The following is a 21699-nucleotide window of genomic DNA, read 5'->3' as shown; positions in this document are numbered from 1 at the left end:
TTCAAACAATTTACTTCCAAGATTTTAATTTTAATTTTGTTCAATTAATTAAAAAAGGAATGAATATCCAGAATTTGCATGATTATTCCATCAATTCTAGAAAAGGGGTTTTTGGTGTCTTTTTTTTTTATTTGAATGAAGCACCTTTAGTATCTCCCAAAATGGTCAACACTTCCAGGACCTTCAAGGTGGCGACAATCTTTGTCAGCATTGTCACGTGATCTTTTTCTAAAATAAGACAATTGGACAAAAGAGATGCCTCTGGCGCTGAAGCCAATTTGACAGCGTCGTCAAAGCGTGAAATTGCAACTGCGAGCTTCTATCATGAGATGCACGCGTAAAATAAAAAAAATATACGGTATATATCCTGTATATAATTCTCCAACATATATTTTTTCTTGGTGAAATGAACATGATAACAGATGACAGTTGATTGTGACATTTCCACAGAAGTCTCGTTTACAGCATTTACATGCAGCCAAAACGTGACCAAAATTGCAAACAGACATAAAAATACACTATACTTTTACTTGAGCACCACTTTCACATACTTTAGACAAAACTGTCTTCAATTAATATATACAATCACGTAGTTCATTGACAGAACAATTGATTCTAAAAGAAATAGATGAAACTTTTCCATGAATTGATTCTGATTCAGTTACATCAGAAAATAAGCTGATGTCTTTTTTTTTTCTTCTTCTTTTTTTGATTCAACACAAAGACAATCCGTCTGCTCTCACTAAGGGCTTCAGAAATGGGAGAATAAATGACAAAATCAGAGGATTGGATAGTCAATTAACTGTTGCACTTGTAATGTTTGGCAGGCGTGTGCTGACCTGCATTTAACATGAATGGTTAAAAGGGTGTGCACACTTGTGCAACTGCATTCAGTCCCTCAAAAAGATTTCATTTTGATCTACATGGGAAAACGTTTTGAAATGATTTTTGACGTCACAAAAACCTGGCGTTTCGCCCAGGGGTGTGTAGACTTTTGATATCCGCTGTCCTGACTTCGGGGATGCCCCGAAGGTCACGTTTCGACGGCGCAAGCGACTTTAGGCCTCCGGCTGGACCTGCCGTGTCCCGTACGGACCGTTGAAGAAGTTTCCGAGGAGGTTGCGCATCAGAGCGGCCACGTCGGGGTTGGCCTGAGGGCCCTCTCGGGGGCCCGGCGCAGCTAGCGAGCGGGTCTGGGCGGTGTGCAGCCCCTCCATGACCCCCGACAGCCAGATGAGCCGCTTGAGGCTCTGGATGTTGCGGCCGCGGTCGTGCATCAGCTGGTGCTCGGCGACCGCTCGGCGGCTGCACCGGCGAGAAAACACAAACAGATGAGCTGCATACATAGCAATATTTCTTCTTCTTCTTGTTGGTTGGTTGAGAGCCGACCCCCATTTGTCATGGAAAATGCTTATGGACAACAACGAGGCACTCTAAAGTAGCCACAGCAGTGCAAAGTCCGGTCCAAATTCTGACTGTCACGCCCTCACTTTTTTTTTTTTCCGCACACTCATGGCAAGACAAGGCGCTCTAAAGCGACTATGCCAGCTGCTTATCTGACGAGAAGATCTATTTTCAAGATGTTGGCGTTGCTAGCCAGTGAACGGAAAGTCGCGATTGCGCGACTCGTGTGTTGGCGTCACCTTTGGTTCTGCTCGCAGAGTCCGGTTGGGAAGACCACCAGGAGCATGAAGACCACCAGCCGCCGGACGGGTGCGTGACACAGCTGCATCTTCTGACAGCAAAAGACAAAACGGAGCCACTTTGTTGAAAATGAAAATAAAAGTAAAAACGTTTTTCGTGTTATTTCTCGTTTGTCCGACATAAGAAAAAAAAATAAGAAAAAAATGAAAGACTTTTTTTATGTTTGATTCAAAAAGGAAATCTAATAATTTGGTAAAAGATAAATGCAATTATTTCTGACTTGCTGCAGAGGAAACCAAATCATCTAATAACAGGCATAAACACAGAAATGTTTTTTGCGGGGTCTTGAAAAACATTCAAAAGCTCAATACTTTTTTAACATCTAAATATTTTTTTTTACATGATTTTTGAAATTCAATTGAACACAAGGTAGGTAAGAAGTAAAAAATGTGAAAAAGTGCAATGCTTTTTTTTTTTGCATTTTCTGAATCATCTGAGGTAAAAAAAATAAAAAAATAAAAATAAGAGACAAAAAATATTAAAGTTGAAATAATTAGCAATTCTATTTTTTAACTTTACAATTCAACAAAATTAAAAACTACAATGTTTCATTTCACTTCATGTCAGAATCATAAACATTTCAATTTCTTTATTCAATAATGTGGAATCCAACAAAACAAAAATCAATGATTGCGTTTGCTCTTTTTCTCCTCACAGATGGAATCATAAAATGTGACAAACGAAAAAAAATAATAATAAAAAATTGCCTGAAGGAAATATTAGAAAACATAACGGTGATCTTAAGGACAGTCTAGAATAAATAGTTTTTTGTTTTGTGTGTCACTTTAAATTCTTGAGCATTTTCTTTCTTGTCAAATCTAAAGTGTTCTTTGCTGTCATATTTTATTTTCTCCAGTGAGTTGACACAAAATGGTCAAATCAAAAGGTGGTCGAATATTGTGAATTTGAATTTCCCTGATTTCCAATGACCATGACAAAATGCAATAAATAAATAAAGTACTGTAAATTCTTGTCAAATTCCAAATGTCCCTTTTCTTTTCTTTTCTTTTCTTTTCTTTTTAAGTGCCATGTAGTAGTGAAATTGTACTCACGTGACAGAGCTGCTCTTCTCCTCGGACCAAACATTGACAAGTCTCGACCTCCAGACCTTTTATAACGCAGCCCCGACGCGCACGCACACGCGCACGCGCGCTGATTTGAAAAGGAGGATGAGGTTTGCCTCGCTGTGTCTATTGTGCGTTTTAATCCACGGAGGATGGCGGGACGTGACTAATTCCTGGACACGCGTTTGAGCGGGTGATGAAAGCGGGACGGATGTTTGTCGCCCGGAGATGCCGGCGGCTAATGAAGCCAATCGCCGTGACGACGGGGCCCGCGGCTCGGTTGGGTTTCCCTCCTGCCGGAATGTTGGGGCCCGGCCGGGACCAGAAGCCACCTTGGGCCCGCGTGCCATTTGGCCGCCATTTTGGGCCGAGGGGGCAGGAAGTGAAAGGAAGGCAGAAGAGGGAGCGAACAAACGAGCCGTCGGTCACGCGTGTCAAAAAGGCTCGTCGACGTCAATGGCGTGCGGAGGCGGACGCGCTTAACGCGATCGCCGACTCCGCGTGGCCCGCCATCGCAGGGACGCGCGTTTGACTCCCACCGCTGACGTGGCGGGAAGGGAACAATGGGCGGGGCGGGGGCGACGGTGACACGCTTCCGTGTCCACAGACAGCCATCTTTTCATCCATCCATTCATCTGTCATTCATGTGTCAATCCGTCATCGATACCCTTCCAACTCCAACAATCATCCATTCAGCTGCTGTATCTGTTAATCCTCTCATCCATCCATCGGTCGATCCATTCATGCCATCTTCCCATCCAGTGTGCCTGTATGGATTGTTCATCCATCTTTCCACCATCCATCTACCTGTCAGTTCTTTCATTCATTCACCCATTCATCTATCCATCCATCCATCAATGAATCACCCATTCATCTATCTGTCCATCTGTCTGTTTATCCATGCTTTTATCCATCCATGAGTTCATTCATCTCACCATCATGACCAACTATTCATCCATCCATCCATCCATCCATCCATTCATCCATTTGTGCACAAGCTATCATTTGATTAGCAAAAGCTCACATCTCTCCCAAAACGGCCTACCCATGTGTCAAATTCAAATTCCTTCGTCCGACAAGTAGTCAGTGCGTCGTCGTCCCTTTGGCATTCTGTGAGCACTGCAAGTCAAAATCATTCGCTGTTTTGTCTCAAACAGCACAGGTGCCGCTAACAAAATACAATTAGATATAAAACAGAAGGCGTGTTACAGTCTCTCATTACATTCCCTATATAGTTGTTTTCAATAGGTGTTGGCTTGTGTGATCTTACGCCATCTAGTGGTGATTATTAATAGGAACCAATGTCAGCAAAAAAGGTTCCACCCGACACCAAATAACAGGTGCATTCGCCAACGCGCACACAGAGAGACAGACAACTTCATGAGCTCTGCGCAGCCGTTATGGAAGAAAAAGAATCAACTATTGACTAAAAGCAAGAAAGAAGGAGACAAGCAAGTCTAAGAAGCACATGAAGCCCACGAGTTCTCACTGTGGGCCAAATAGCCGTCTGCCTAGAGCCCCCAAGCCACCAGGGGGCGCCCAAGTTCTATGTGCAGTCTTACCTGAGGACAATAAAAATGTCCTGTCTTGATCTGCCTCTATTATTTCTTTATTACATGCCTTTTATGCTTAAAAATAATAATCGTAGGATATAAATAAAATAAACCGTGATGATAAGCAGTGGCTGGCGTTTTTGTGTCACACACTTTGTGACGTATGAGAATGATTGACAGCTACTCATGTAGCTTTCCCGTTAGTGAGAGTACAAAACAAAACAGACACAAAAAGAAGTGAGCTCAGCGGCGCGTCAAAACGGAAGAAGAAAAAAAAAACTGTCAAAGGAGAAACGTTGCCACTTGTTGGAGGCGAAACTGCATTTGGTTGGAATTTGAGCAAGTTTGTTTCTTTGTTTTGCTAGCCTCGTGCATTTATTTATAGATGTAAATTATTGCAGAAAATGAAAGTGACAAATTTGTAATTGGTTACAAGCTTTAAAAAAAGACAAAAAAAATTTTACATAAAAAACGATTCATTTTAATATTCTGTATTTCTAAAATGTTACTGTAATAATAAAAAAAAGGAATATTCACTCATAGTCTATTTGCTTGACAACCTTAAGAGCTATTTTTAGTTAGTTTGCTTTCCTTGTTGCACTTTAAAATCGAATTTGTTTTGTTGTGTTTTATTTCAACTAAACATTTGTCTAAACACTGAAAAGCTGTTTTATTTATTGACGTAAAAATGAAGTCGTAAAGTCTAGTAGATTGATTGACCATCTGAAGGTTTAGGAATCTCTTCGTTGTAGTTTGGCAAACCAGGAGCCCCCAAACGGCATCTTGCCGCGAAGCTCTGGCAAGATCTTTTCATTTGGAAAATGTGCGAACTGTGGGCTAAACGTACGCAAACTTTTGCACAGATCCACGGAGACAATTGAGACATTGGCAAGTTGATGAAAGCAACGAGAAACGTCATTCAGTCGAGACCAATTGTAAGGTGGCTTTTGGCATTTGTCCATTTTCAAAATGTCATCTCAGTTTCAAGAAATGTGCCAAACCTATGGATGGCCACAAGGTGGCAGTAAAAAGCCATCACTCACCTTGAGCGTGTTGTCGCATGATCTGATGAGTGTGTGAGATGAGAGTTGAGATGAGAGTGGAGAGCATTTCTGCTTGCTGAGCGCGTTTGTGTGCACGAGTGTGTGCGCTCTTGTTTAATGTGTTCGGTGTAGTGCGTTTTTTTTCCTTGGCTCGTGTGAGTGCGCGCACGTTTTTGTTTACACGAAAGTTTGCGCTACTCGTGCACGTGTGATCATGCTTGTGGAGTGCGTGTTTGTGTGAGAGTACATGTTTTTTTTTTCCTGTGAGAGCGCGTGATGCGTTCAATGGGCCGACTGGAAAAAAACAACAAGAACCTGAAGCTGGTATTTCAAATTCCAATGGCTTTATTTTCTGTATATAGATTTGTATATATATTTATAGATATTTATATATAATACATGGACGTGTATGAGACAAGTCGGTTGCTTGATAATCTTCTTTTTGTTCAAACAACATGACAATATCAGAGAGAGAAAGAAGAAAGCGAGAGAGCGAGCAAGCATTCCACATAATCACATACAACACAGCAAAGGAAACCTGTGCGTGAGGATGCTTGTGACTGCGTGAGTACATATGTGTGAGAGAGCGTGTATGCTTGTTCCTGAATGTGTGAGTGCACCTTTGAGTGTGTGTGTAATGTGAGAGAACGAGTTTGTGTGTGTGTGTTAGGGCATCTGTATCTAACTATGTGTGAGTGTGCCTGTAATGCAAAATCGTGTGTGTGAATGTGAGTGCATGTTCAAAATGTGTGAGAGCGAATGTTTTTGTGAGTGCGCCTCTGCGTGTTGGCATCAGTGTAAGTGCGTGTGTGGCCAAGTGTGTTCTTACATGTGAGAGTGCACGTGTGCGAGAACGTTTTAATGTGTGTGTGTGTGTGTTTGATGTGGCGGGGTGGGACGTGTTGCATAGATTAAAGCAAACAGGAAGTGGTCAATCGCAGACAGGAAGTGATGAAACAATCACGCGGGACACAATCAGGAAGCAACGGACGACCAAATAATAAAGTGATGTGGCGGCATCGGCCATTTTGTATGCAAAAAGTCCATTTTTGTTGTTTGAAATGTGTTTTAGTCGTTTTAGTGCTTGAACTGACCACGTTAGCATAGCAACCAACGTAGAACACGCGGATGTTGTCGACAAAGTCATCGTAGGTTAGCCAAGATAAAGTCGACACAATAGAACATTTGTCCAGACATTCGTTAGTCGCATTTACTCATTTGAATTAGGTTTAGGTGCTAGCATTGGATACATCGCTAATCCTGGACATCACCAGTTAATTGCTTTAGCATGCTAACTAACATAGAAAGAGTCAAATTGTTGAGAGGAGTTACTAGCAACATGCTAGCACAATCCCTATTGTTTACCCATCTTGAATTAGCGCGCTAATCGCAAATTGCGAAATAAACAAACAAACAAATCTTCCCAAAGTGTGTCAATTAGCCACATTGTTCCGCTAACATAGCGCCACTAACCACTTTAGAACCTGTTGACTTACGATGAACTAACGTCGACAAGCTAGCTTGATTGTTACCACATACTGCGGCCATGTTTAGCCATCGTAAATTAGCAAGCTAGTACGGGGTCAATTTATACGAATTTTCCAAAGGTAAGATAAAGACAAACGTTTGTGATGACTATCATATGAAACTGAACATATATTTGGTTTCTTCAAACTAGACTGAAAAGTGCATCGATGAGTTAGCACGTTACCATAGCAACACACGCCAACAATGACAAGACAGAATGACTGATGCGATGCTGATATGAAAAAAAGAAAGAGAAGGGAAATAAGTGACGATGTTCACTCCGCGTGATGGAGGACGCACGTTTTGATTGGGGAACATTTGGTCGATGGTTTTGTGTTAGCCGAGCTAGCTTAGCATTATTTAGGACAACACTGGAAGGAAAAACAAAAACATAACAAGCACTAGATTAAAAAAATCTTTTTTCGTTTTCCGAATTATTTTTCAAATCGGGGTATAAAAACAAACTAATGAAAAATATTTGCCTCTTCTTAAATATATATAAATATAAATTAAATTTTTTTCTTGTAAAAAGCCTTCTAGAAAAAAAATAAATCCCAATTGAATCTTGTAATGTAGTCAAGACTTTAAATTATTTGCAAGTTTTTGGTAGAATTATAATGAATTCTTGTTGAACATTTTTAAAATAAAAAGACAATTACTTATTCATTCTTAAAAAGTACGACCAATACAAACGTGAAACCGAAATTCTATTCGAATTTGTATCTTGACGTTATTTTTTGAGTTAAACTTAAAAATCTTTTAATGAAATATACATTTCAACTTTTTAGTTTTTCTTCTCTAACAAATTACGATTTTGACAAAATCCGACGTCCCTCTCGAAGTACGTTTTCAGATGAACAGAAAATTTGCCATTTTTTTCATATGACTGGAGATCTTGATTCAAATCAGATTTTAATCTCGTAATGTGTTTTTCTTTTCAAAAAACAAGCAAACAAAATTATTTGTAAATGTTTATTTGAATGATTATTTCAAGCAAGCATGGCGTCTCCGATTCATCCTGTCAAATGTTGATTTGTCTCGTAAGTCAGCGAAACATCGGATTGCTTTTTTGGCGCACGTGATTGGCCGAGCGTCAAACTGTCGTCCTCCAATGGGCCGGGACGATGAGGCGGAATGACGGAAGGGATGCGGATGTTGCCGTTTGTCTGCTCGGCTTTGGCGGGAAAACAAGTCAACATTTGGGATGTTCCATTCCGTACGAAAAACATGCACAACACACGACATTGAACACTCAACACTTAATTGGATCCAAATGCACTTGCTGTTTTTTTTCTTTTCTTTTTCTTCGTTTTTGTGTGTATGTGCGTATGTTTGTGTTTTTGGGGGGGCGGGAAGTAATGGCTCGAGGCGACACGGAACACGAGGCGACCAAATCGCACCAGGTCGGACATATTGCTTTTCAAAACCACGGAAAAATTGTGGGTAGGTAATATTATATGTCATGCATGCCACACATATGATTATGCCGTATATAAAAAAAAATAACACCTACCATCACGCACCTAATTAGATCACCATCATTAGCATCGTTAGCATCATTAGCACAGAAAACAAAAGTCTTTTTTGCCATCAACTGAGAATGTATCTATATATTTACATCTAATATATATATGCTGTATATGTATAGACACACATACTAGATATAAATATATGGACGCGACATAGAAAAGTTTTTTTGAGAAAAGGCGGATTTCTTCTCTGTGCCGGATGCGGATAAATCAATCATGTTCATGGAATTTTCCAGTCTCATCCGGATTATTATTATTCTTTTTACGAGGCAAGCAAGTCCAACACGATGGGTGCCCTTGTTTGGTATGGCAGGCGTGCTTTAGGCGGGCAGGACGAGAAAAAAAAAAATCGGAACTTTGGCAGGACATTTTTTTTTTTTTTTTTTTTTAAAGCTATGTCGGGTCATGATTACTATTGTGGTGTGTTATTTAAATGATACCTCCAGCAGGGGGCGCTGATATTTGGTTAAAAAAAGACACACATGGGAGTCCTTGTCCGTGTAAAATGGCCACCAAAAAGCTGTCCCGCCACAGGCTGCCACCCCCTTTTGATGCAAGTCTTGAGATTTGGAAAGATGCGGTCACCATGACGACTTGTTTGGAGATCCGCTAAAGATGCTCGTTGCCACAGAGACGCTATATGGTGAGAAGATGCTTCTGTTGCCGTGGCAACGCGGTTTGGCGTTCCTCAAGTTACCGTCACCGTGGTGATGTTTGGAAGTTGGCAAGGTGCTTCTGTTGCCGTGGCGACGCCGCTTGTTGTTCCTCAAGATGCTGTTGCCGTGGTAATGTTTGGAATTTGCCAAGATACTGTCACAATGGCGATGCTTGTAGCTTTTTATGTTCTTGACATGGCGTCGATGAATATGCTTTCGTTGCCATGGCGATGCTGTAGAAGATCCCCAAAATGCGGTCACCGTGGTGACTCGTGTTGCGCTAGCCATACTGTTTCAAAGACTCTCGTCACCGTGGCACAAAGTTCGTATGCTGGGGAGACGCCGTCGCCATGGCGATGAAGTATGGAGCTCCTCGACACGCTGTCATCAAGGTGATGTTTAGGCTTGTTGCCACGGCGACGCTGTTCGGCATCAAGAGGGAAAAAGGGACTCCCGGTCGGCTCCTGAAGCGGGACAGCAGCCAATCGGAATGACGGGATTCCGACCAAGCAGGAAGTAAACAAGTCACTTACGGCCGTGTGTGGTAACCATGGCAACACACACGTGGCATTAACATCAAAGGGAGCGCGAGGGGGGGGACAAACTAACAAAGATGTCATGGATGGAGCATCACTGATGACTTACTTACATATCCTCCAAAATATTAAAAAGTCGTGAATATAAAAATACACAAGAGTCGTAAAAAAAATGAGCAACACATTTTGATATGAAACGCATGCAAAGAGAGACTCCCCCGCCCGCATTTCCGTCAAGCAGGAAGTGGAGGGGGGAAATGAGCGGGAATCTCTTCATGTAAACATCGTACAGGTCCGTGGAGACTCTGGCGGCAGTGACGACCACGTTTTTTTTTTCTTCTTTTGCTTATTATGGGCTGAAAGTCCAAAGGAAAAAAAAAAACCCAACCTGGCTCTAGTGAATATGGCTCTGTATTACATAGAAAAAAACAAAGCTAGCCACCTCAGACGCAAACATGGCAGGAGTCCTTCTCTTCACGGCCCATTTGAGTTTGTGTCCACAGACATTGACATATCAGGGAGGGAGGGGTGGAAAATAAAGACAACACGAGACATTTTGTCTTTCAACACCTCAATCATGGCCGAGCGTGTTTACCGAAACGTCGACTTCCTGTCAGTCGCCGGGAAACTTTGACATTGACGACAGACGCCATTTGATTGACTAGCGCGCTGGCGTGCTTGATGGCTTGCAACTAGCGAGATGTGGCTAATACATTCCGCTTTGAGCTAACGCATTGTTGCTAACCTGATTTTAAACTAGCAGACGAACATGTTCAACTCTGAACTAGCACAGTGCTTCGACTTAAAAAAAGAAAGAAAGAAAAAAAGCGCTTTCAACCAGCTTGATCTGGTTAGCATGCTTGACTTCCAACCAGCACGTTGTCAGTAATGTTACTTTACACATGTAGCCTAACATGTTCACGTTTGAACTAGCGCATGTGACGAACACGTTTCACTTAAAAGTAGCATGCTAACATATTTGATGCTTTCAACTAGCATGATCTGGCTACCGCTTGACCGTGTACTACTAGTGCTACGCCTCAAATGTGTTTGACTTAAAACTAATGGACTAGCCTATTTGGTGACTTTATCTTAGCATGTGGTTGCCGATGTCTTGAATTACAAAAACAAAAATGTGTTTGACCTAAAACTAATGAGCTAACATGCTAACATGGCTGAAATCTGTTACTTTGAACTAGCACAAGAACACGAGCATGTTTAACTTGCAAAAGGTTAGGACTTTAACTAACATTCAAAAAAGTTTGATAGCGTGATGTTGCCAACAGGCTGGATCTAATCTAGAACCCTAAAATGATCGTGATAGTGTTGCTAAGGTATCTGATGACTGACAAATGTTGAGCTAACTTGTCTGATCATTTTCAATCTAGCGAGATGTTGCTAACTTGTTTGATTTTCAACTAGCATGCATAGACGTCTATCTTTTTACTAGCGCAATGTCGCTAACATGTTTTACTTTTTTTTTTACTGTTTTGACTTCATAACGACTCAATGCTGCGACTGGCTAACATATTTGAGTTAAAACTAGCACGTCGTCATGTACTTGATGACTTATCTAGCATACTAACATGTTTGATGATTTTAAACTAGCACTCTGAAATATTTAGCTCGCATCCTAGTAGGTTTGATTTTGAAAAAGCATGCTAACATGCTAAACTAGCACTGTAATGAGTTTGATCAGTGACAACTAGCACATTTTTGGCGTAGTGAAGCTGCGAGCAGCCACGCTAGCACGCTAGCTGTTGTCAACAGCTACAGGCAGGAAGTGGATGTGTCGGCGAGCATTGGAACAGAATTCCCAAATATTCATTTCAAAGTTAGCATGCAACGTGACACAGATAAAACACATCATGCAACCCCCACCCCCCCCCTTTCCTGCTGCCATTTTCCTATCCGATCGCCCGCTGCCGTTTTCAATGTAAACATTCCGTCTTTCCACATGCAAACAGCAAAAGAAAAAGAGACGCTAACAAGAAAAAAGATTTGCTTTGAAGACTGCAGCAGTGTGACAACAAAGAACATTTGTTAAAGGATGAACAAAGAAAAAGAAAAATCTAATTGCCTTAAAAACAACTAAAACATAAATATAAGAACTAGAAATTTCTGTTAGCCTTTAGCGGAAGCGTATGTACACGATCACTGCACTTTTCTTTTCTTTTTTTTTACTGGTCAAGTGCAGTGCTTCTTCTTCGTTGTTGAGTTCTTTATAGCCACATGCTGCTAACAACCCGCTAAAGCTGCTCATAAGGAATTTTCATTGCTAAAAAAGACGACCGGAAACAAGGGTGGCGAGAATTCGGAGTCGCAAGATTAGTGTTTTGACTTTTTGTTATTGTTTTTAGCCATATGCTAATGACCTGCTAATGCGAAGGAATTTTAACTACTACTAAAAAAAAAGTGGGCCTCCCCCCATTTGTGTGTTGGGGCATGAGTGCTTAACTTACTCACAACCCACTACAAGGAATTCTTCCAAACGTGTAGCGGAATGATAAGGAATTTTCTTGACGTTTTGCTTTAGGCACATGCTAACACCTTATTTTTTATTGTTTTTAGCCAAAAGATAACAACCTGCTAACGTTAAAAAAAAATGGCTGATGAGGAAGTTTGCTGCTAAAAAAATGTCAGGAAGAAGTGACTTTATTTTTAGCTAACAATTTACTACTGTCAATTCGTGCGTACATGCCGCGGAATGACAAGGAATTTTCTGGACTTGTTAACCACAAGCTAACAACACGCTAACTTTAAAAACTTGATGATGTGAAATTTGGGCTGCTAGAAAATGTTGGGAATGTGTCTGACTTTTTGTTGTTAGCAATATGCTAACTACCGGTACTTGTTGTTACCCACATGCCAACAACCTGTTTTTAGCCACATGCTAACAATCTGTTAACATTTAAAACCTACTAAAGAATTTTCGTTGCTAAAATTTTTGGGGGGAATGAATGTTTGACTTGTTAGCCACATGCTAACAACTTGTTTTTGTTGTTGTTCGCCACATGCTGCTAACAAACCACTAAAGCTGCTCATGACAAGTTTCTGCTGCTAACAAACCCTCCCCAGAAAATTCTGGCACTGCGTACGAGTGTGACGATGGTGATGATGACGAGGAGGAAGGAGGACGGAGGAGGAGGAGGAGGAAGCTTAAGCGGATGACGTGGCGGCATCTCCCGATGGGGCGGAGGAGAACGAGGAGGTTCCCGGCAGGGTCTGGATCTCGTCTGCCGACTCTTCGATGGTCGGGATGCGAGCTTCCTCCTCGGAAAGAGGGACGAACTCGGGATGGGCCATGAAGCTGTGGATGGAGTTATGCGACGCCGGACTCTGCAGACCTTCGTACAACGAGCTCCGGAAGGCGTTCACCACCTTAATCTGGAAGAAGAAATACAGGAAGACACGTGAAAAAAGAAGCGAGCCAGCGTTTTTGGTCAGTTTTGCTCTTAATGGGGAGCAAAGGGTGGATTGGTCGGTTGGGAGGCGAGCGGGCGGCCCCGGGGGCTGATGGGAAACGTGAGCCGGGAGCGTGGACATGAACTACAAAATGGTGAAAATCCAAACATAACGAAAGACGTGCGGATTATTTGGATTTTGGTTTGTTTCTAGTAGGATAAAAATAAGAATAGAGTTAAATCGTAGATGCTAACAACGCACTAACGTGCTGAACTTAAGGCTAAGATGCAAACAAGTTAACACGCTAACATGCGAGACGTGAAGCTGCTATGCTGATTGACTTAAAGCTAAAACGTTAACCTGCTAACATTTCAAACTTTCTTTAAATGATCCCAGACTTGTCAAGAACCACATAAACAAAACATTATGTACATGAATGCGCTTCCTGCAACACGTATGTCCATTTCAAATTGCCTGAAACGCGGTAGGAAGAAGTACAACTTCAACTAACTGAAAGCTAACATGCTAATGTAACTAATAAGCTAGCAGGTTTAAGTTAACGTTAACGCGCAAACATTTTCAATGGTTGAACATAAAGATAACATGCTATGATGTTTTAAAGTAGTACGCTAACATGTTTTAAACGTGACAAAATGTCCACACGACAACAAAACCAAAACATCAGTCACAAAATGTTGGCAGCGCAAACAACTTTTTGGTTTCTTTGTTCCTTTAACCTCAGCTAATCATCCAGAAGTCACAAAAATCCTTCTGCAAGAATCCACAAAAGAAAGATGGCGGCATGACACGATGATGTCACACGTGACAGCTGGCCACAAGATGGAGGCCAAAGAAAGCAGAAAGCAGAAAGCAACAGAACATGCAAACACGCTTGAAGTCACGTGACCAGCAGGCTGACTGCACGCCTTCAGCACGCTGTGGATTATTTCTGGTCGTCCTGTTTATTTCTATTGCATAAATTGATGAATGAACGTCACCAATCACTGGACACGATCATTACATGTGCCTGTGGATTATTTCTAGTTGCATTCATTACTATTACTAAGTATGAGCACATGAATAATACATCGGCATACATATGTCATACATGCACAAGTGCAGAGTGTGGACTTTTTTGACTTTGTGGATTATTTCTACTTCTTTGGTTTATTCCTATTGTCCAAGTTATCAAGAATAAATTATGAGAGGCGCAATTGTATTAATTGATTAATACATTTGTGGGTGCTAATGTTTGCCTTTGCATGACAAGAGTGTTTTTTTTTTCTTTGACTTTGTAGATCATTTCCATATTTTTGGTTGATTTGGACTGCACAAGGTGGCGTTCATCACAAGTATCTTTGATCACATCAATCATATAATGTGTAGCTTGTGTGTGCATGCGTCCGAGCAATTTGACTTTGAGGATTAATTCTTGTTCAAATGACTCCTCTACTTTACTCTGGATTATTTTGATTCATTCAGTTTATTTCTATCGTGCAACGAATAGCTAGCGAGAGAAGCCATTTTGTTACTCACATAAGTACTTTTTGTGCACATAACCTTTGGATGCCTTTTTTGACAGCCCTTGTATGACACGGTTTTGTGGATTATTATTATTAAGTCGTTCTATTGTGTTGATGGCCTTAAATAACTGCAAGTGGATGGATGCCATTGGCCTTTCCCAATTTTAGATTATTTCTAACTCACTGATGTCTTTTTGTGCAAGAAAGCAGTTGTCATGACGACCTGGCGTGACGTGCAGACAACCCGCGTTTGTTCATGCAGTTAAGAAGAGAGCAAAACAAAGAGTCCAGCTAGGCTTTTAGCCGACTCACTGCCTGCAGCGGAGGAGGAAGAGGCGGCGGCGGCGGCGGCGGCAGCGGCGGCGGCGGCAGCGGCCCCCGCGGCCCCCCCGGCCGAGTTGCCCAGAGAGGAGGAGGCGCTAAGGCCTAAGTGAGTGGGACTAGAGAGCGTTTTGGCGCCGGCGTCGTTGTGCTGGCTGACCACCGAGGGCTGCCGGCGCAGGGCACCCGGCACCGCCGCCTGGCCCGTCTGGAAGGTGTACACCACGTCCATCTGAAGGAAGCCCGGGAGGGAGAGAAGGAGGACGCAGGAGAGGAGAGGCGAGGTTACGGGAGCCGACGGGTTAGACAAAGCTGGAAGAAGAAAGTTAGACAAGCACAGACAGGCAGAAAGAAAAGTCATCCCGGCCGACGTGACGGGATGACGTCATTCGCTGGACCGCGAGAAAAAGACGGCGCCATCTGCTTTGTACATGAGAACGTTTTTTGGGTGCGTTTGTTTTTTTTAAGGGACGGACGGGAGCGTCTGGTCTCATTGCTGGACACACACTTTTTGAAAAATTCTAACAAAAAAAAAAAGAAAGAAAAGAAAAAAAGAATAAATCAATACAAAGTAAGAAAAAAATACTTAAAAAGTCAATAAAAATTATTTAAAGATAAAATAAATATAAATAATAACAATAATAACAAATATATAGAAATATACTAATATAATAACTAACAATAAATGTAATAAAAAGTCACCAGTAAAATAAATAAATAAAAGTTGACAAAAAAGTAAAAAAAAAAAAAATTAAGTTAACAAATAAATAAATAATAGAGAAATAACAATAATAAATATATAGAAATATACTATAATAACAAATGTAATAAAAAATTCTCAAGAAGCCATACCCAAAAGGACACAAGAAGTCGGCCATTTTGCTTTTTTTTTTCTGAAAGCATCCTTGAAATGGATGTTTCAACATCTTTCTGATTTTGAAATTCAGCCCCTTGTTAGCTTGTCGCACGTCATCAGACGAGTGACTTGAGCTCGCTCGCTGATGGCCGCTTGTAACATTTGCTAACTTTTGCAACGGAACCCTTGAAACCAGTTAAGGCTGTGGAGTCACACGTTGGAAAATGGACGAATATGTTGTGACAAATCGTTTTGGGCAGAAAGAAGCTCTTTCTGCACGTGTGCTTGAAAACGGCGACGCCATCTTTTTGCTATCATTAAAGAGTTGAACTGGAAAAAGTTGGACGGTCTTCTGCTACTTTTAAAAAACAAAATATTTTTGCAGATCTGCACATTTGTGGACGATTTTCCCGTTCCCGAATTTCGATCCCCTTTTCAATCGTTTATCAGCGGATTTTGAAGAATATTTTGAGTTTGTAAAAAAGGAAAAAAATGGAAGGAAATGAATTTAGCCGATCATTTAAACCCCCAAAAAAAGACAGAAAATGTCTGCCATTTGTTTTCTATGTGGCGCTTTTCAACGAACTTCTGGATTTTTTTTAATTATTATTATTATTATTTTTTAAATCAGCCGGGCAATTCAGCAACATTTGCTAAACATGTCAATCATGAGCAGACCCACAAAAATTCAGGCCGTTGAAAATCACACGTCGGGTGAAACGTCAACATCTCGGCGGGGTCGTTCGTGATTGTCAGCTGTTTGGAATCTTCGAATCGCAAAACCGCGATGATGATGATGACGAAGGCAGAGAATTCAGGTCATGAGAGTGTTGGAGAAAAAAAAGCACCAAATGAGGGGAAAAAGTGTGTCAGTCATTAAGCCAAGACAAAGACGAAGAAGGAGGAGGAGGTGCGGTGAAGCGGAAGAGCGAACAAAGCGGCTGGCGGCGCTCGGGGACGAGAAGGCGCCAACGAGCCACTGATAAGCGAGGTGGCGTTTGGAGCAATTATACGTCACGCTGTCGCCGGGATTGCGCCGAGGACGACGGCAAAGACGAGCGTGGCGAGATAAGACGCTAATTAGCTTGAAAACTTTTTGCCGCTTGCCACGTTTCCCGAGGGAGCCAACATGGCTGCCTCCGCAGGATGCGGCAAAAAGGCCGCAGCCTGACTTCCTCGTCTTTCTGATGCGATTCCAGCTCATCGTGTCGGGGGTCTTAAATCTTCGTGTTGACAAATCAACTAAGCAGACGAGGACACATTTTAGCCTCTTCAAACGTGACAAATAAGCCGTTTTTGAGGCCGATGCCAATACTGAAATATATATTTAATGAATCAAATATATATAGTTTGTGCCTCTTGGGGGCAGTGTGGTGCCGTGCGTCCACGTTGTACACACTTAAAGTGATTGAAAGAACTTATTTTTTCACACATTGGGAAGAATTCAAAAAGTGTTATCTTCTCTTAACTTGTTGCTGCTGTTTGTGTTCTATTCGTTGCATGACGGCTTGAAGCACAACAACATAGATGCTATTTAGCATTAGCATGAAGATAGTGGACTAAGTTTATTAAGCTAAGTGTCTTATATTTATACTACTTTACTTAGCTTCCATGCATGCATTTCCTGTGTGTGTAAGTGTGTGTGTGGTTTTGTCTTTGCTACAGTGTGGGGCCCGTACACGTGTGTTTTTGCAGCTTTAACTCCATTTTGGTGGTCCCCACAAGTTCAGACCTCTGTTTGAAGGTCAAGACTCGGTTTTAGAGGCTAGGCAATCATTTTTGACGGCTGGGGCTAAGGGGAGGGGCTAGGAAATGCATCATGTCAATGAGATGTCCCCACAAAGATAGCACGGTGGGGATGTGTGTGTGTGTGACGGCAGGCTGGCTGCTGTTATTGTAGGCGTGTGCGTCTGTGTGTGCACGCAGGGGGGACGTTAGCGCCGAGGCTAATGAAGCCCATTGGGACTGAACGGGACTGCCCGTGGACACAACTTAATGCTCAGTGAGCGTTAATCAATCCTGTAGGAGGACGCGTGCACACGCACACACACACGTGCGCACGCACACGCACACGCACACACACACACACACACACACCTCCCACGTGGAGTTGCGACTGAATGAAAGCGTCCAATAAGCTTGTTTGGCTTGAGCGCGGCAGCAGAGTGTGAAATTAAGAGAACATCTGCTCAACAGGGAAGCCGACATCGACTTTCTCAAACTTGACGAGATGCACTTTCAAAGCATTCAGGGAAGAAAATTCGTGGACCTCACTCGCTCACACTTAACTCATTCACTGCCATTGACGACTATAGACGTCAAAAATCCATTTGAACTTTTTTTCTATTCGTTTTAATGTTTCCCCACATTTGTTAACAAGAGTATGAAAACCTAGAATTTGTTTTATTGTACATTTAGAACAGATAGAAAATTTGTGATTAATTGCGCGTACTTCATTAACCAGTGAAGTCATGCGATTAATTACGATTAAAAGTTTTAATTGCCCCTAATTTTGATGAATCTTTTTGACTACAGAAATCAGTTAATTACAGTTGATATGCTGAAATCTGAGGATTTGGACAATTTTACATATAAAAAAATGGTTGCAAGTGATTACTTGATTATTAAAAAAAAAAAAGATTATTAAAAATTAGGGGGGTTAGCCGATTACAATTATTAATCGTAATTAATCGCATGAGTTCACTAGTTAACTCACGATTAATCACAAATTTTATATCGGTACTAAATATATAATTTATATAAAAATGCAAGGTTTACATACTCATGTTAAAAGTGGGAAAAAAATGTTAAACTTATAGAAATAGTTAGAATGGATTTTTGACGTCTATAGCCGTCAATGGCAGTGAATATTAAAGAAGAATGCTGAAAATTTGACAAGTTGTTTCTTTTAACAGCAAATGAATATCGGCTCCCTCGCCTACTAATTATCGGGATCCGTATCGGCCCAGACAAAAACCCATATCAGTAGAAGAGGCGCGTCTCAATACTTTTGGCCAAAGGTGCGTGTCTCGTACCTGCGTCTGGATGCGGTTGAGGCCGCGGAACCAGAGGATCTGTCCCCGCCGGAGCTCCATTTCGGCGTGGTCGATCTCGTCGGCGTCGGCCGTCATCTCCTCCTCGTGGATCTCCTCCTTGGTGGTGCCGTGGCCCGCCTCCTTCAAGAACTTCAGGTGATGCGTGGGCACCGACGAGATCAGCTGCGGGAGCCACAAAAGCGCTCAGTGGGCCGGGCCAGACGCGAGGAAGTCAAAACTTTTAGCTGGTCGCGCCAGTCCCAAGGAAGCAAATTTGTCAAATGAATCAAACTGAAATGGCGTCGTTGGCTGGCGCCGCCGGAAACCTTTGTCGCTTTTCGACGTCCAGCTCGTCTGTCAAACTCGTAAACTACTGCAGTGACATACAGTCGCCAGTAGAGGGCGAAGTTGCATTGCTCGGATTTAAAATCAACACAGCTAGGAGGTCAATCTCAAATAGTGCTGGCACTATCAAATATTTTTAGAATGGATTCATCTATCGATTAGTGAATCGATTAATCGACTCATTGGATTCATTTTAGTTTTGCATTAAAGCATTTTTTATTTATTTATTTTTCGTATTGATATGGTGATCAAAACGGGGATTGATGGAGACGATGTTACCGAGTCGGTCACTGTTTTCAAAGTAAAAAAATAGATGTTTGCAAATGTCTTATTTGGATTCAACACAGAACATAATCAGTCAATTTCTTATTAAAATAGTTGTCGATTAATTTGAGAATCATTTTTAAAATGAATATTAACAGCTCTAATCTCAAATTATTGGCAGTTGTCAGTGAAAAGCTAATAATTGTTTTTTAGGTAGCTCCGACGTAAACGCTTAAGTAGAATGTTAAAAAATAAATAAAAAATCATTTTTCAGGATTTGCTACAAATTTCCTGAAGATGCAAATTCTGCTTTCTGATCGATAGGATTTTTTCCCCCCCTCACACTACTTAATATGATTTTTTAACAAAATCTTTTTTTTTTGCTTCTTTTAACAAATGCCACTCAAGATGTCGTTAATTGTTTTGCACAGTTTATAACTTTATGTGGTATTTCTGTTTTGGGTGTAATCCCACTGTTGACCACTAGACAGATTATTTTGTTTGCTCGTGCCTACATTTGGAAAAGTGACAACAGGAAGTATTTTAAGATCAGTGGCGTTTTTTTGCTGAGGACGACTGAATGACAAATCCTCTTCAATCCTGCTTTTTTTGCCTACACAAAGCGAAGGCTGTAGGTTCATTTCAGAAGGGACATCTTTGATGTTTATTGTCAGATGATGCGTTTCGTTAGTTTGGGGAAAAAAATGTTCTGATCAATTGCTTATGATCTCTATCAATGTATTGTGCTTTCAAATGTGTGTAATTGTGATGAAATACCTTCAATGTATTTCTACATGTAAATCGCCAGGATGGTGTGGAACGTAACCCGCATGACGGACGGGCCTTTACAGTATCTCCCTTTTGTGATGTCATTTTTTTCTTTGCATTTTGTACAAGTTTTCATGTGGTTCTAATCGGGTCTGATACGTGGGCTATATTGACTAAACGCCTCCCACGCCTTCTTTGTCAGTCAGCATCTTTTGTGCGTTTGTCCTCCGCGTGAACCCAGCAGGCTGCTTGCGCTTCTTCTCGGCTTTCGGTGCCTTCGCATGCCACGTTGGCGCGCATTCGCTGAGGGACGCGCACGCCGGGTTCATCCGCAGCTTCCAGCCCGCGAATCCCCCCTCGGGCGTCGCTTTCATGTGCCGAGCTCATTACCGTGGCGATGGCGGTGGTCGCGATGGCAACAGTTTGGCCGCCGCCGCCACGAGGTGCGTGCGGGTAAAATGGTGGTGCGCCGCTCACCTGCCCCCACAGCAGCTCGCCCACGCCGATGAAGACGCACCACAGCCATTGGTCGATGGTCAGCGCCGTGCAGGAGAAGGGCTTCCCGCCAAACTGGACAATGACGATCTGAGCGGGACCACAAGGCGGCAGGAAGTCAAACAACACGCCAAACAGTGCCAAAAATAAGCTCAGAGATGTTTAAAGGGGGAACGAAAATGACAGCTTTGATGTCCAATCGGCTCGCAAAGATAATAAAATGCGCAAGTAACGTTGGATAAGGACTAGCTCATCAATAGCGAAAATACACAGAATTGACGGCCATTTTAACTGCATTGAAGTAGAAAAAAAACAAAATTCTTGAATAATAAAAATTGCACTTGTTGATTTAAAAAAAGAAAAAACAACAGTAACAACAAAAAACTTAAAAAACACCAAATTAATGAATTATATAAATACAATTAAAAAATAATACAAGTAAATTAATTGGATGGCCCCAATTTTAACCCTAACCCTTTAATGACTTAATTATTTAAATTATTTTAATTTGAATGATAAAAAATGGCCCAAAAAAATAGCACTTGTTCGGTTAAAAGAAAAGAAAAGAAAATAACAACAACAACAACAACAAAAAACATTAAAACCACCAAATTAATGAAATAAAATTAAAAAATATTAAAAGTAAATTAATTGGATGGCCCAAAAATATTTTAAATTACTTAATTATTTAAATTATTTTACTTTGAATTATAAAAAAATGATTCAAAAATATTTTAAACTATTTATTTATATATATATATATATATATATATACTGTATATATATATATATATATATATATATATATATAGAAATTAGGCTTTACACGATCAGGATTTTTTGGCCGATCACTGATCAGCAAGTTTGGGAAAAAAATAAATATATATAAATAAATAATATCTGATTACCAATTTGATCAAACAATAGAGCATCTATTTAAAGAACTTTAAAATTTACTCTACAGTCGACCACCGCCATTCGCGGGGGAGACGGACTGGCTGGACCCACGCATGGCAAAACAATAATAAAATAAAAGGTAGAATTGACGGCGGCAATTGAAATGCCTACGGAAAAC

The 21699-nt window shown here is 41.3% G+C and overlaps 2 protein-coding genes across 6 annotated transcripts in view; both read right to left on the bottom strand.

Moving 5' to 3' along the window:
• Positions 1-363: 363 nt before the first annotated feature.
• On the bottom strand, positions 364-2776 carry pth4 (parathyroid hormone 4). The gene is made up of 3 exons (XM_077578194.1): positions 2757-2776; positions 1644-1735; positions 364-1305 (listed from the first exon to the last, which is right to left on the bottom strand). The coding sequence occupies exons 2-3, from the start codon at positions 1730-1732 to the stop codon at positions 1059-1061; spliced, it is 336 nt and encodes a 111-aa protein (XP_077434320.1). The 5' UTR covers positions 1733-1735; positions 2757-2776; the 3' UTR covers positions 364-1058.
• A 2910-nt stretch (positions 2777-5686) lies between these two features.
• Positions 5687-21699, bottom strand: part of LOC144059722 (plasma membrane calcium-transporting ATPase 1-like) — a 62955-nt gene continuing 46942 nt past the window's right edge. For 2 of the 5 annotated variants that reach the window (XM_077578993.1, XM_077578996.1), the window contains 4 exons: positions 20607-20714; positions 18753-18935; positions 14853-15093; positions 12851-12999 (listed from right to left, as the gene is read on the bottom strand). In XM_077578993.1, the coding sequence (XP_077435119.1) occupies positions 12995-12999; positions 14853-15093; positions 18753-18935; positions 20607-20714 (537 nt within the window). In that variant the 3' untranslated portion in view covers positions 12851-12994. Of the gene's footprint in view, positions 13000-14852; positions 15094-18752; positions 18936-20606; positions 20715-21699 lie in introns of all 5 variants that reach the window. The other 3 variants (XM_077578994.1, XM_077578997.1, XM_077578998.1) reach the window with 2 other exon arrangements.

This window comes from Vanacampus margaritifer, chromosome 10, assembly GCF_051991255.1.
Source record: "Vanacampus margaritifer isolate UIUO_Vmar chromosome 10, RoL_Vmar_1.0, whole genome shotgun sequence".
In the NCBI taxonomy this organism is placed as follows: Eukaryota; Metazoa; Chordata; class Actinopteri; order Syngnathiformes; family Syngnathidae; genus Vanacampus; species Vanacampus margaritifer.
This window is presented reverse-complemented; position numbering and strand designations above follow the sequence as displayed.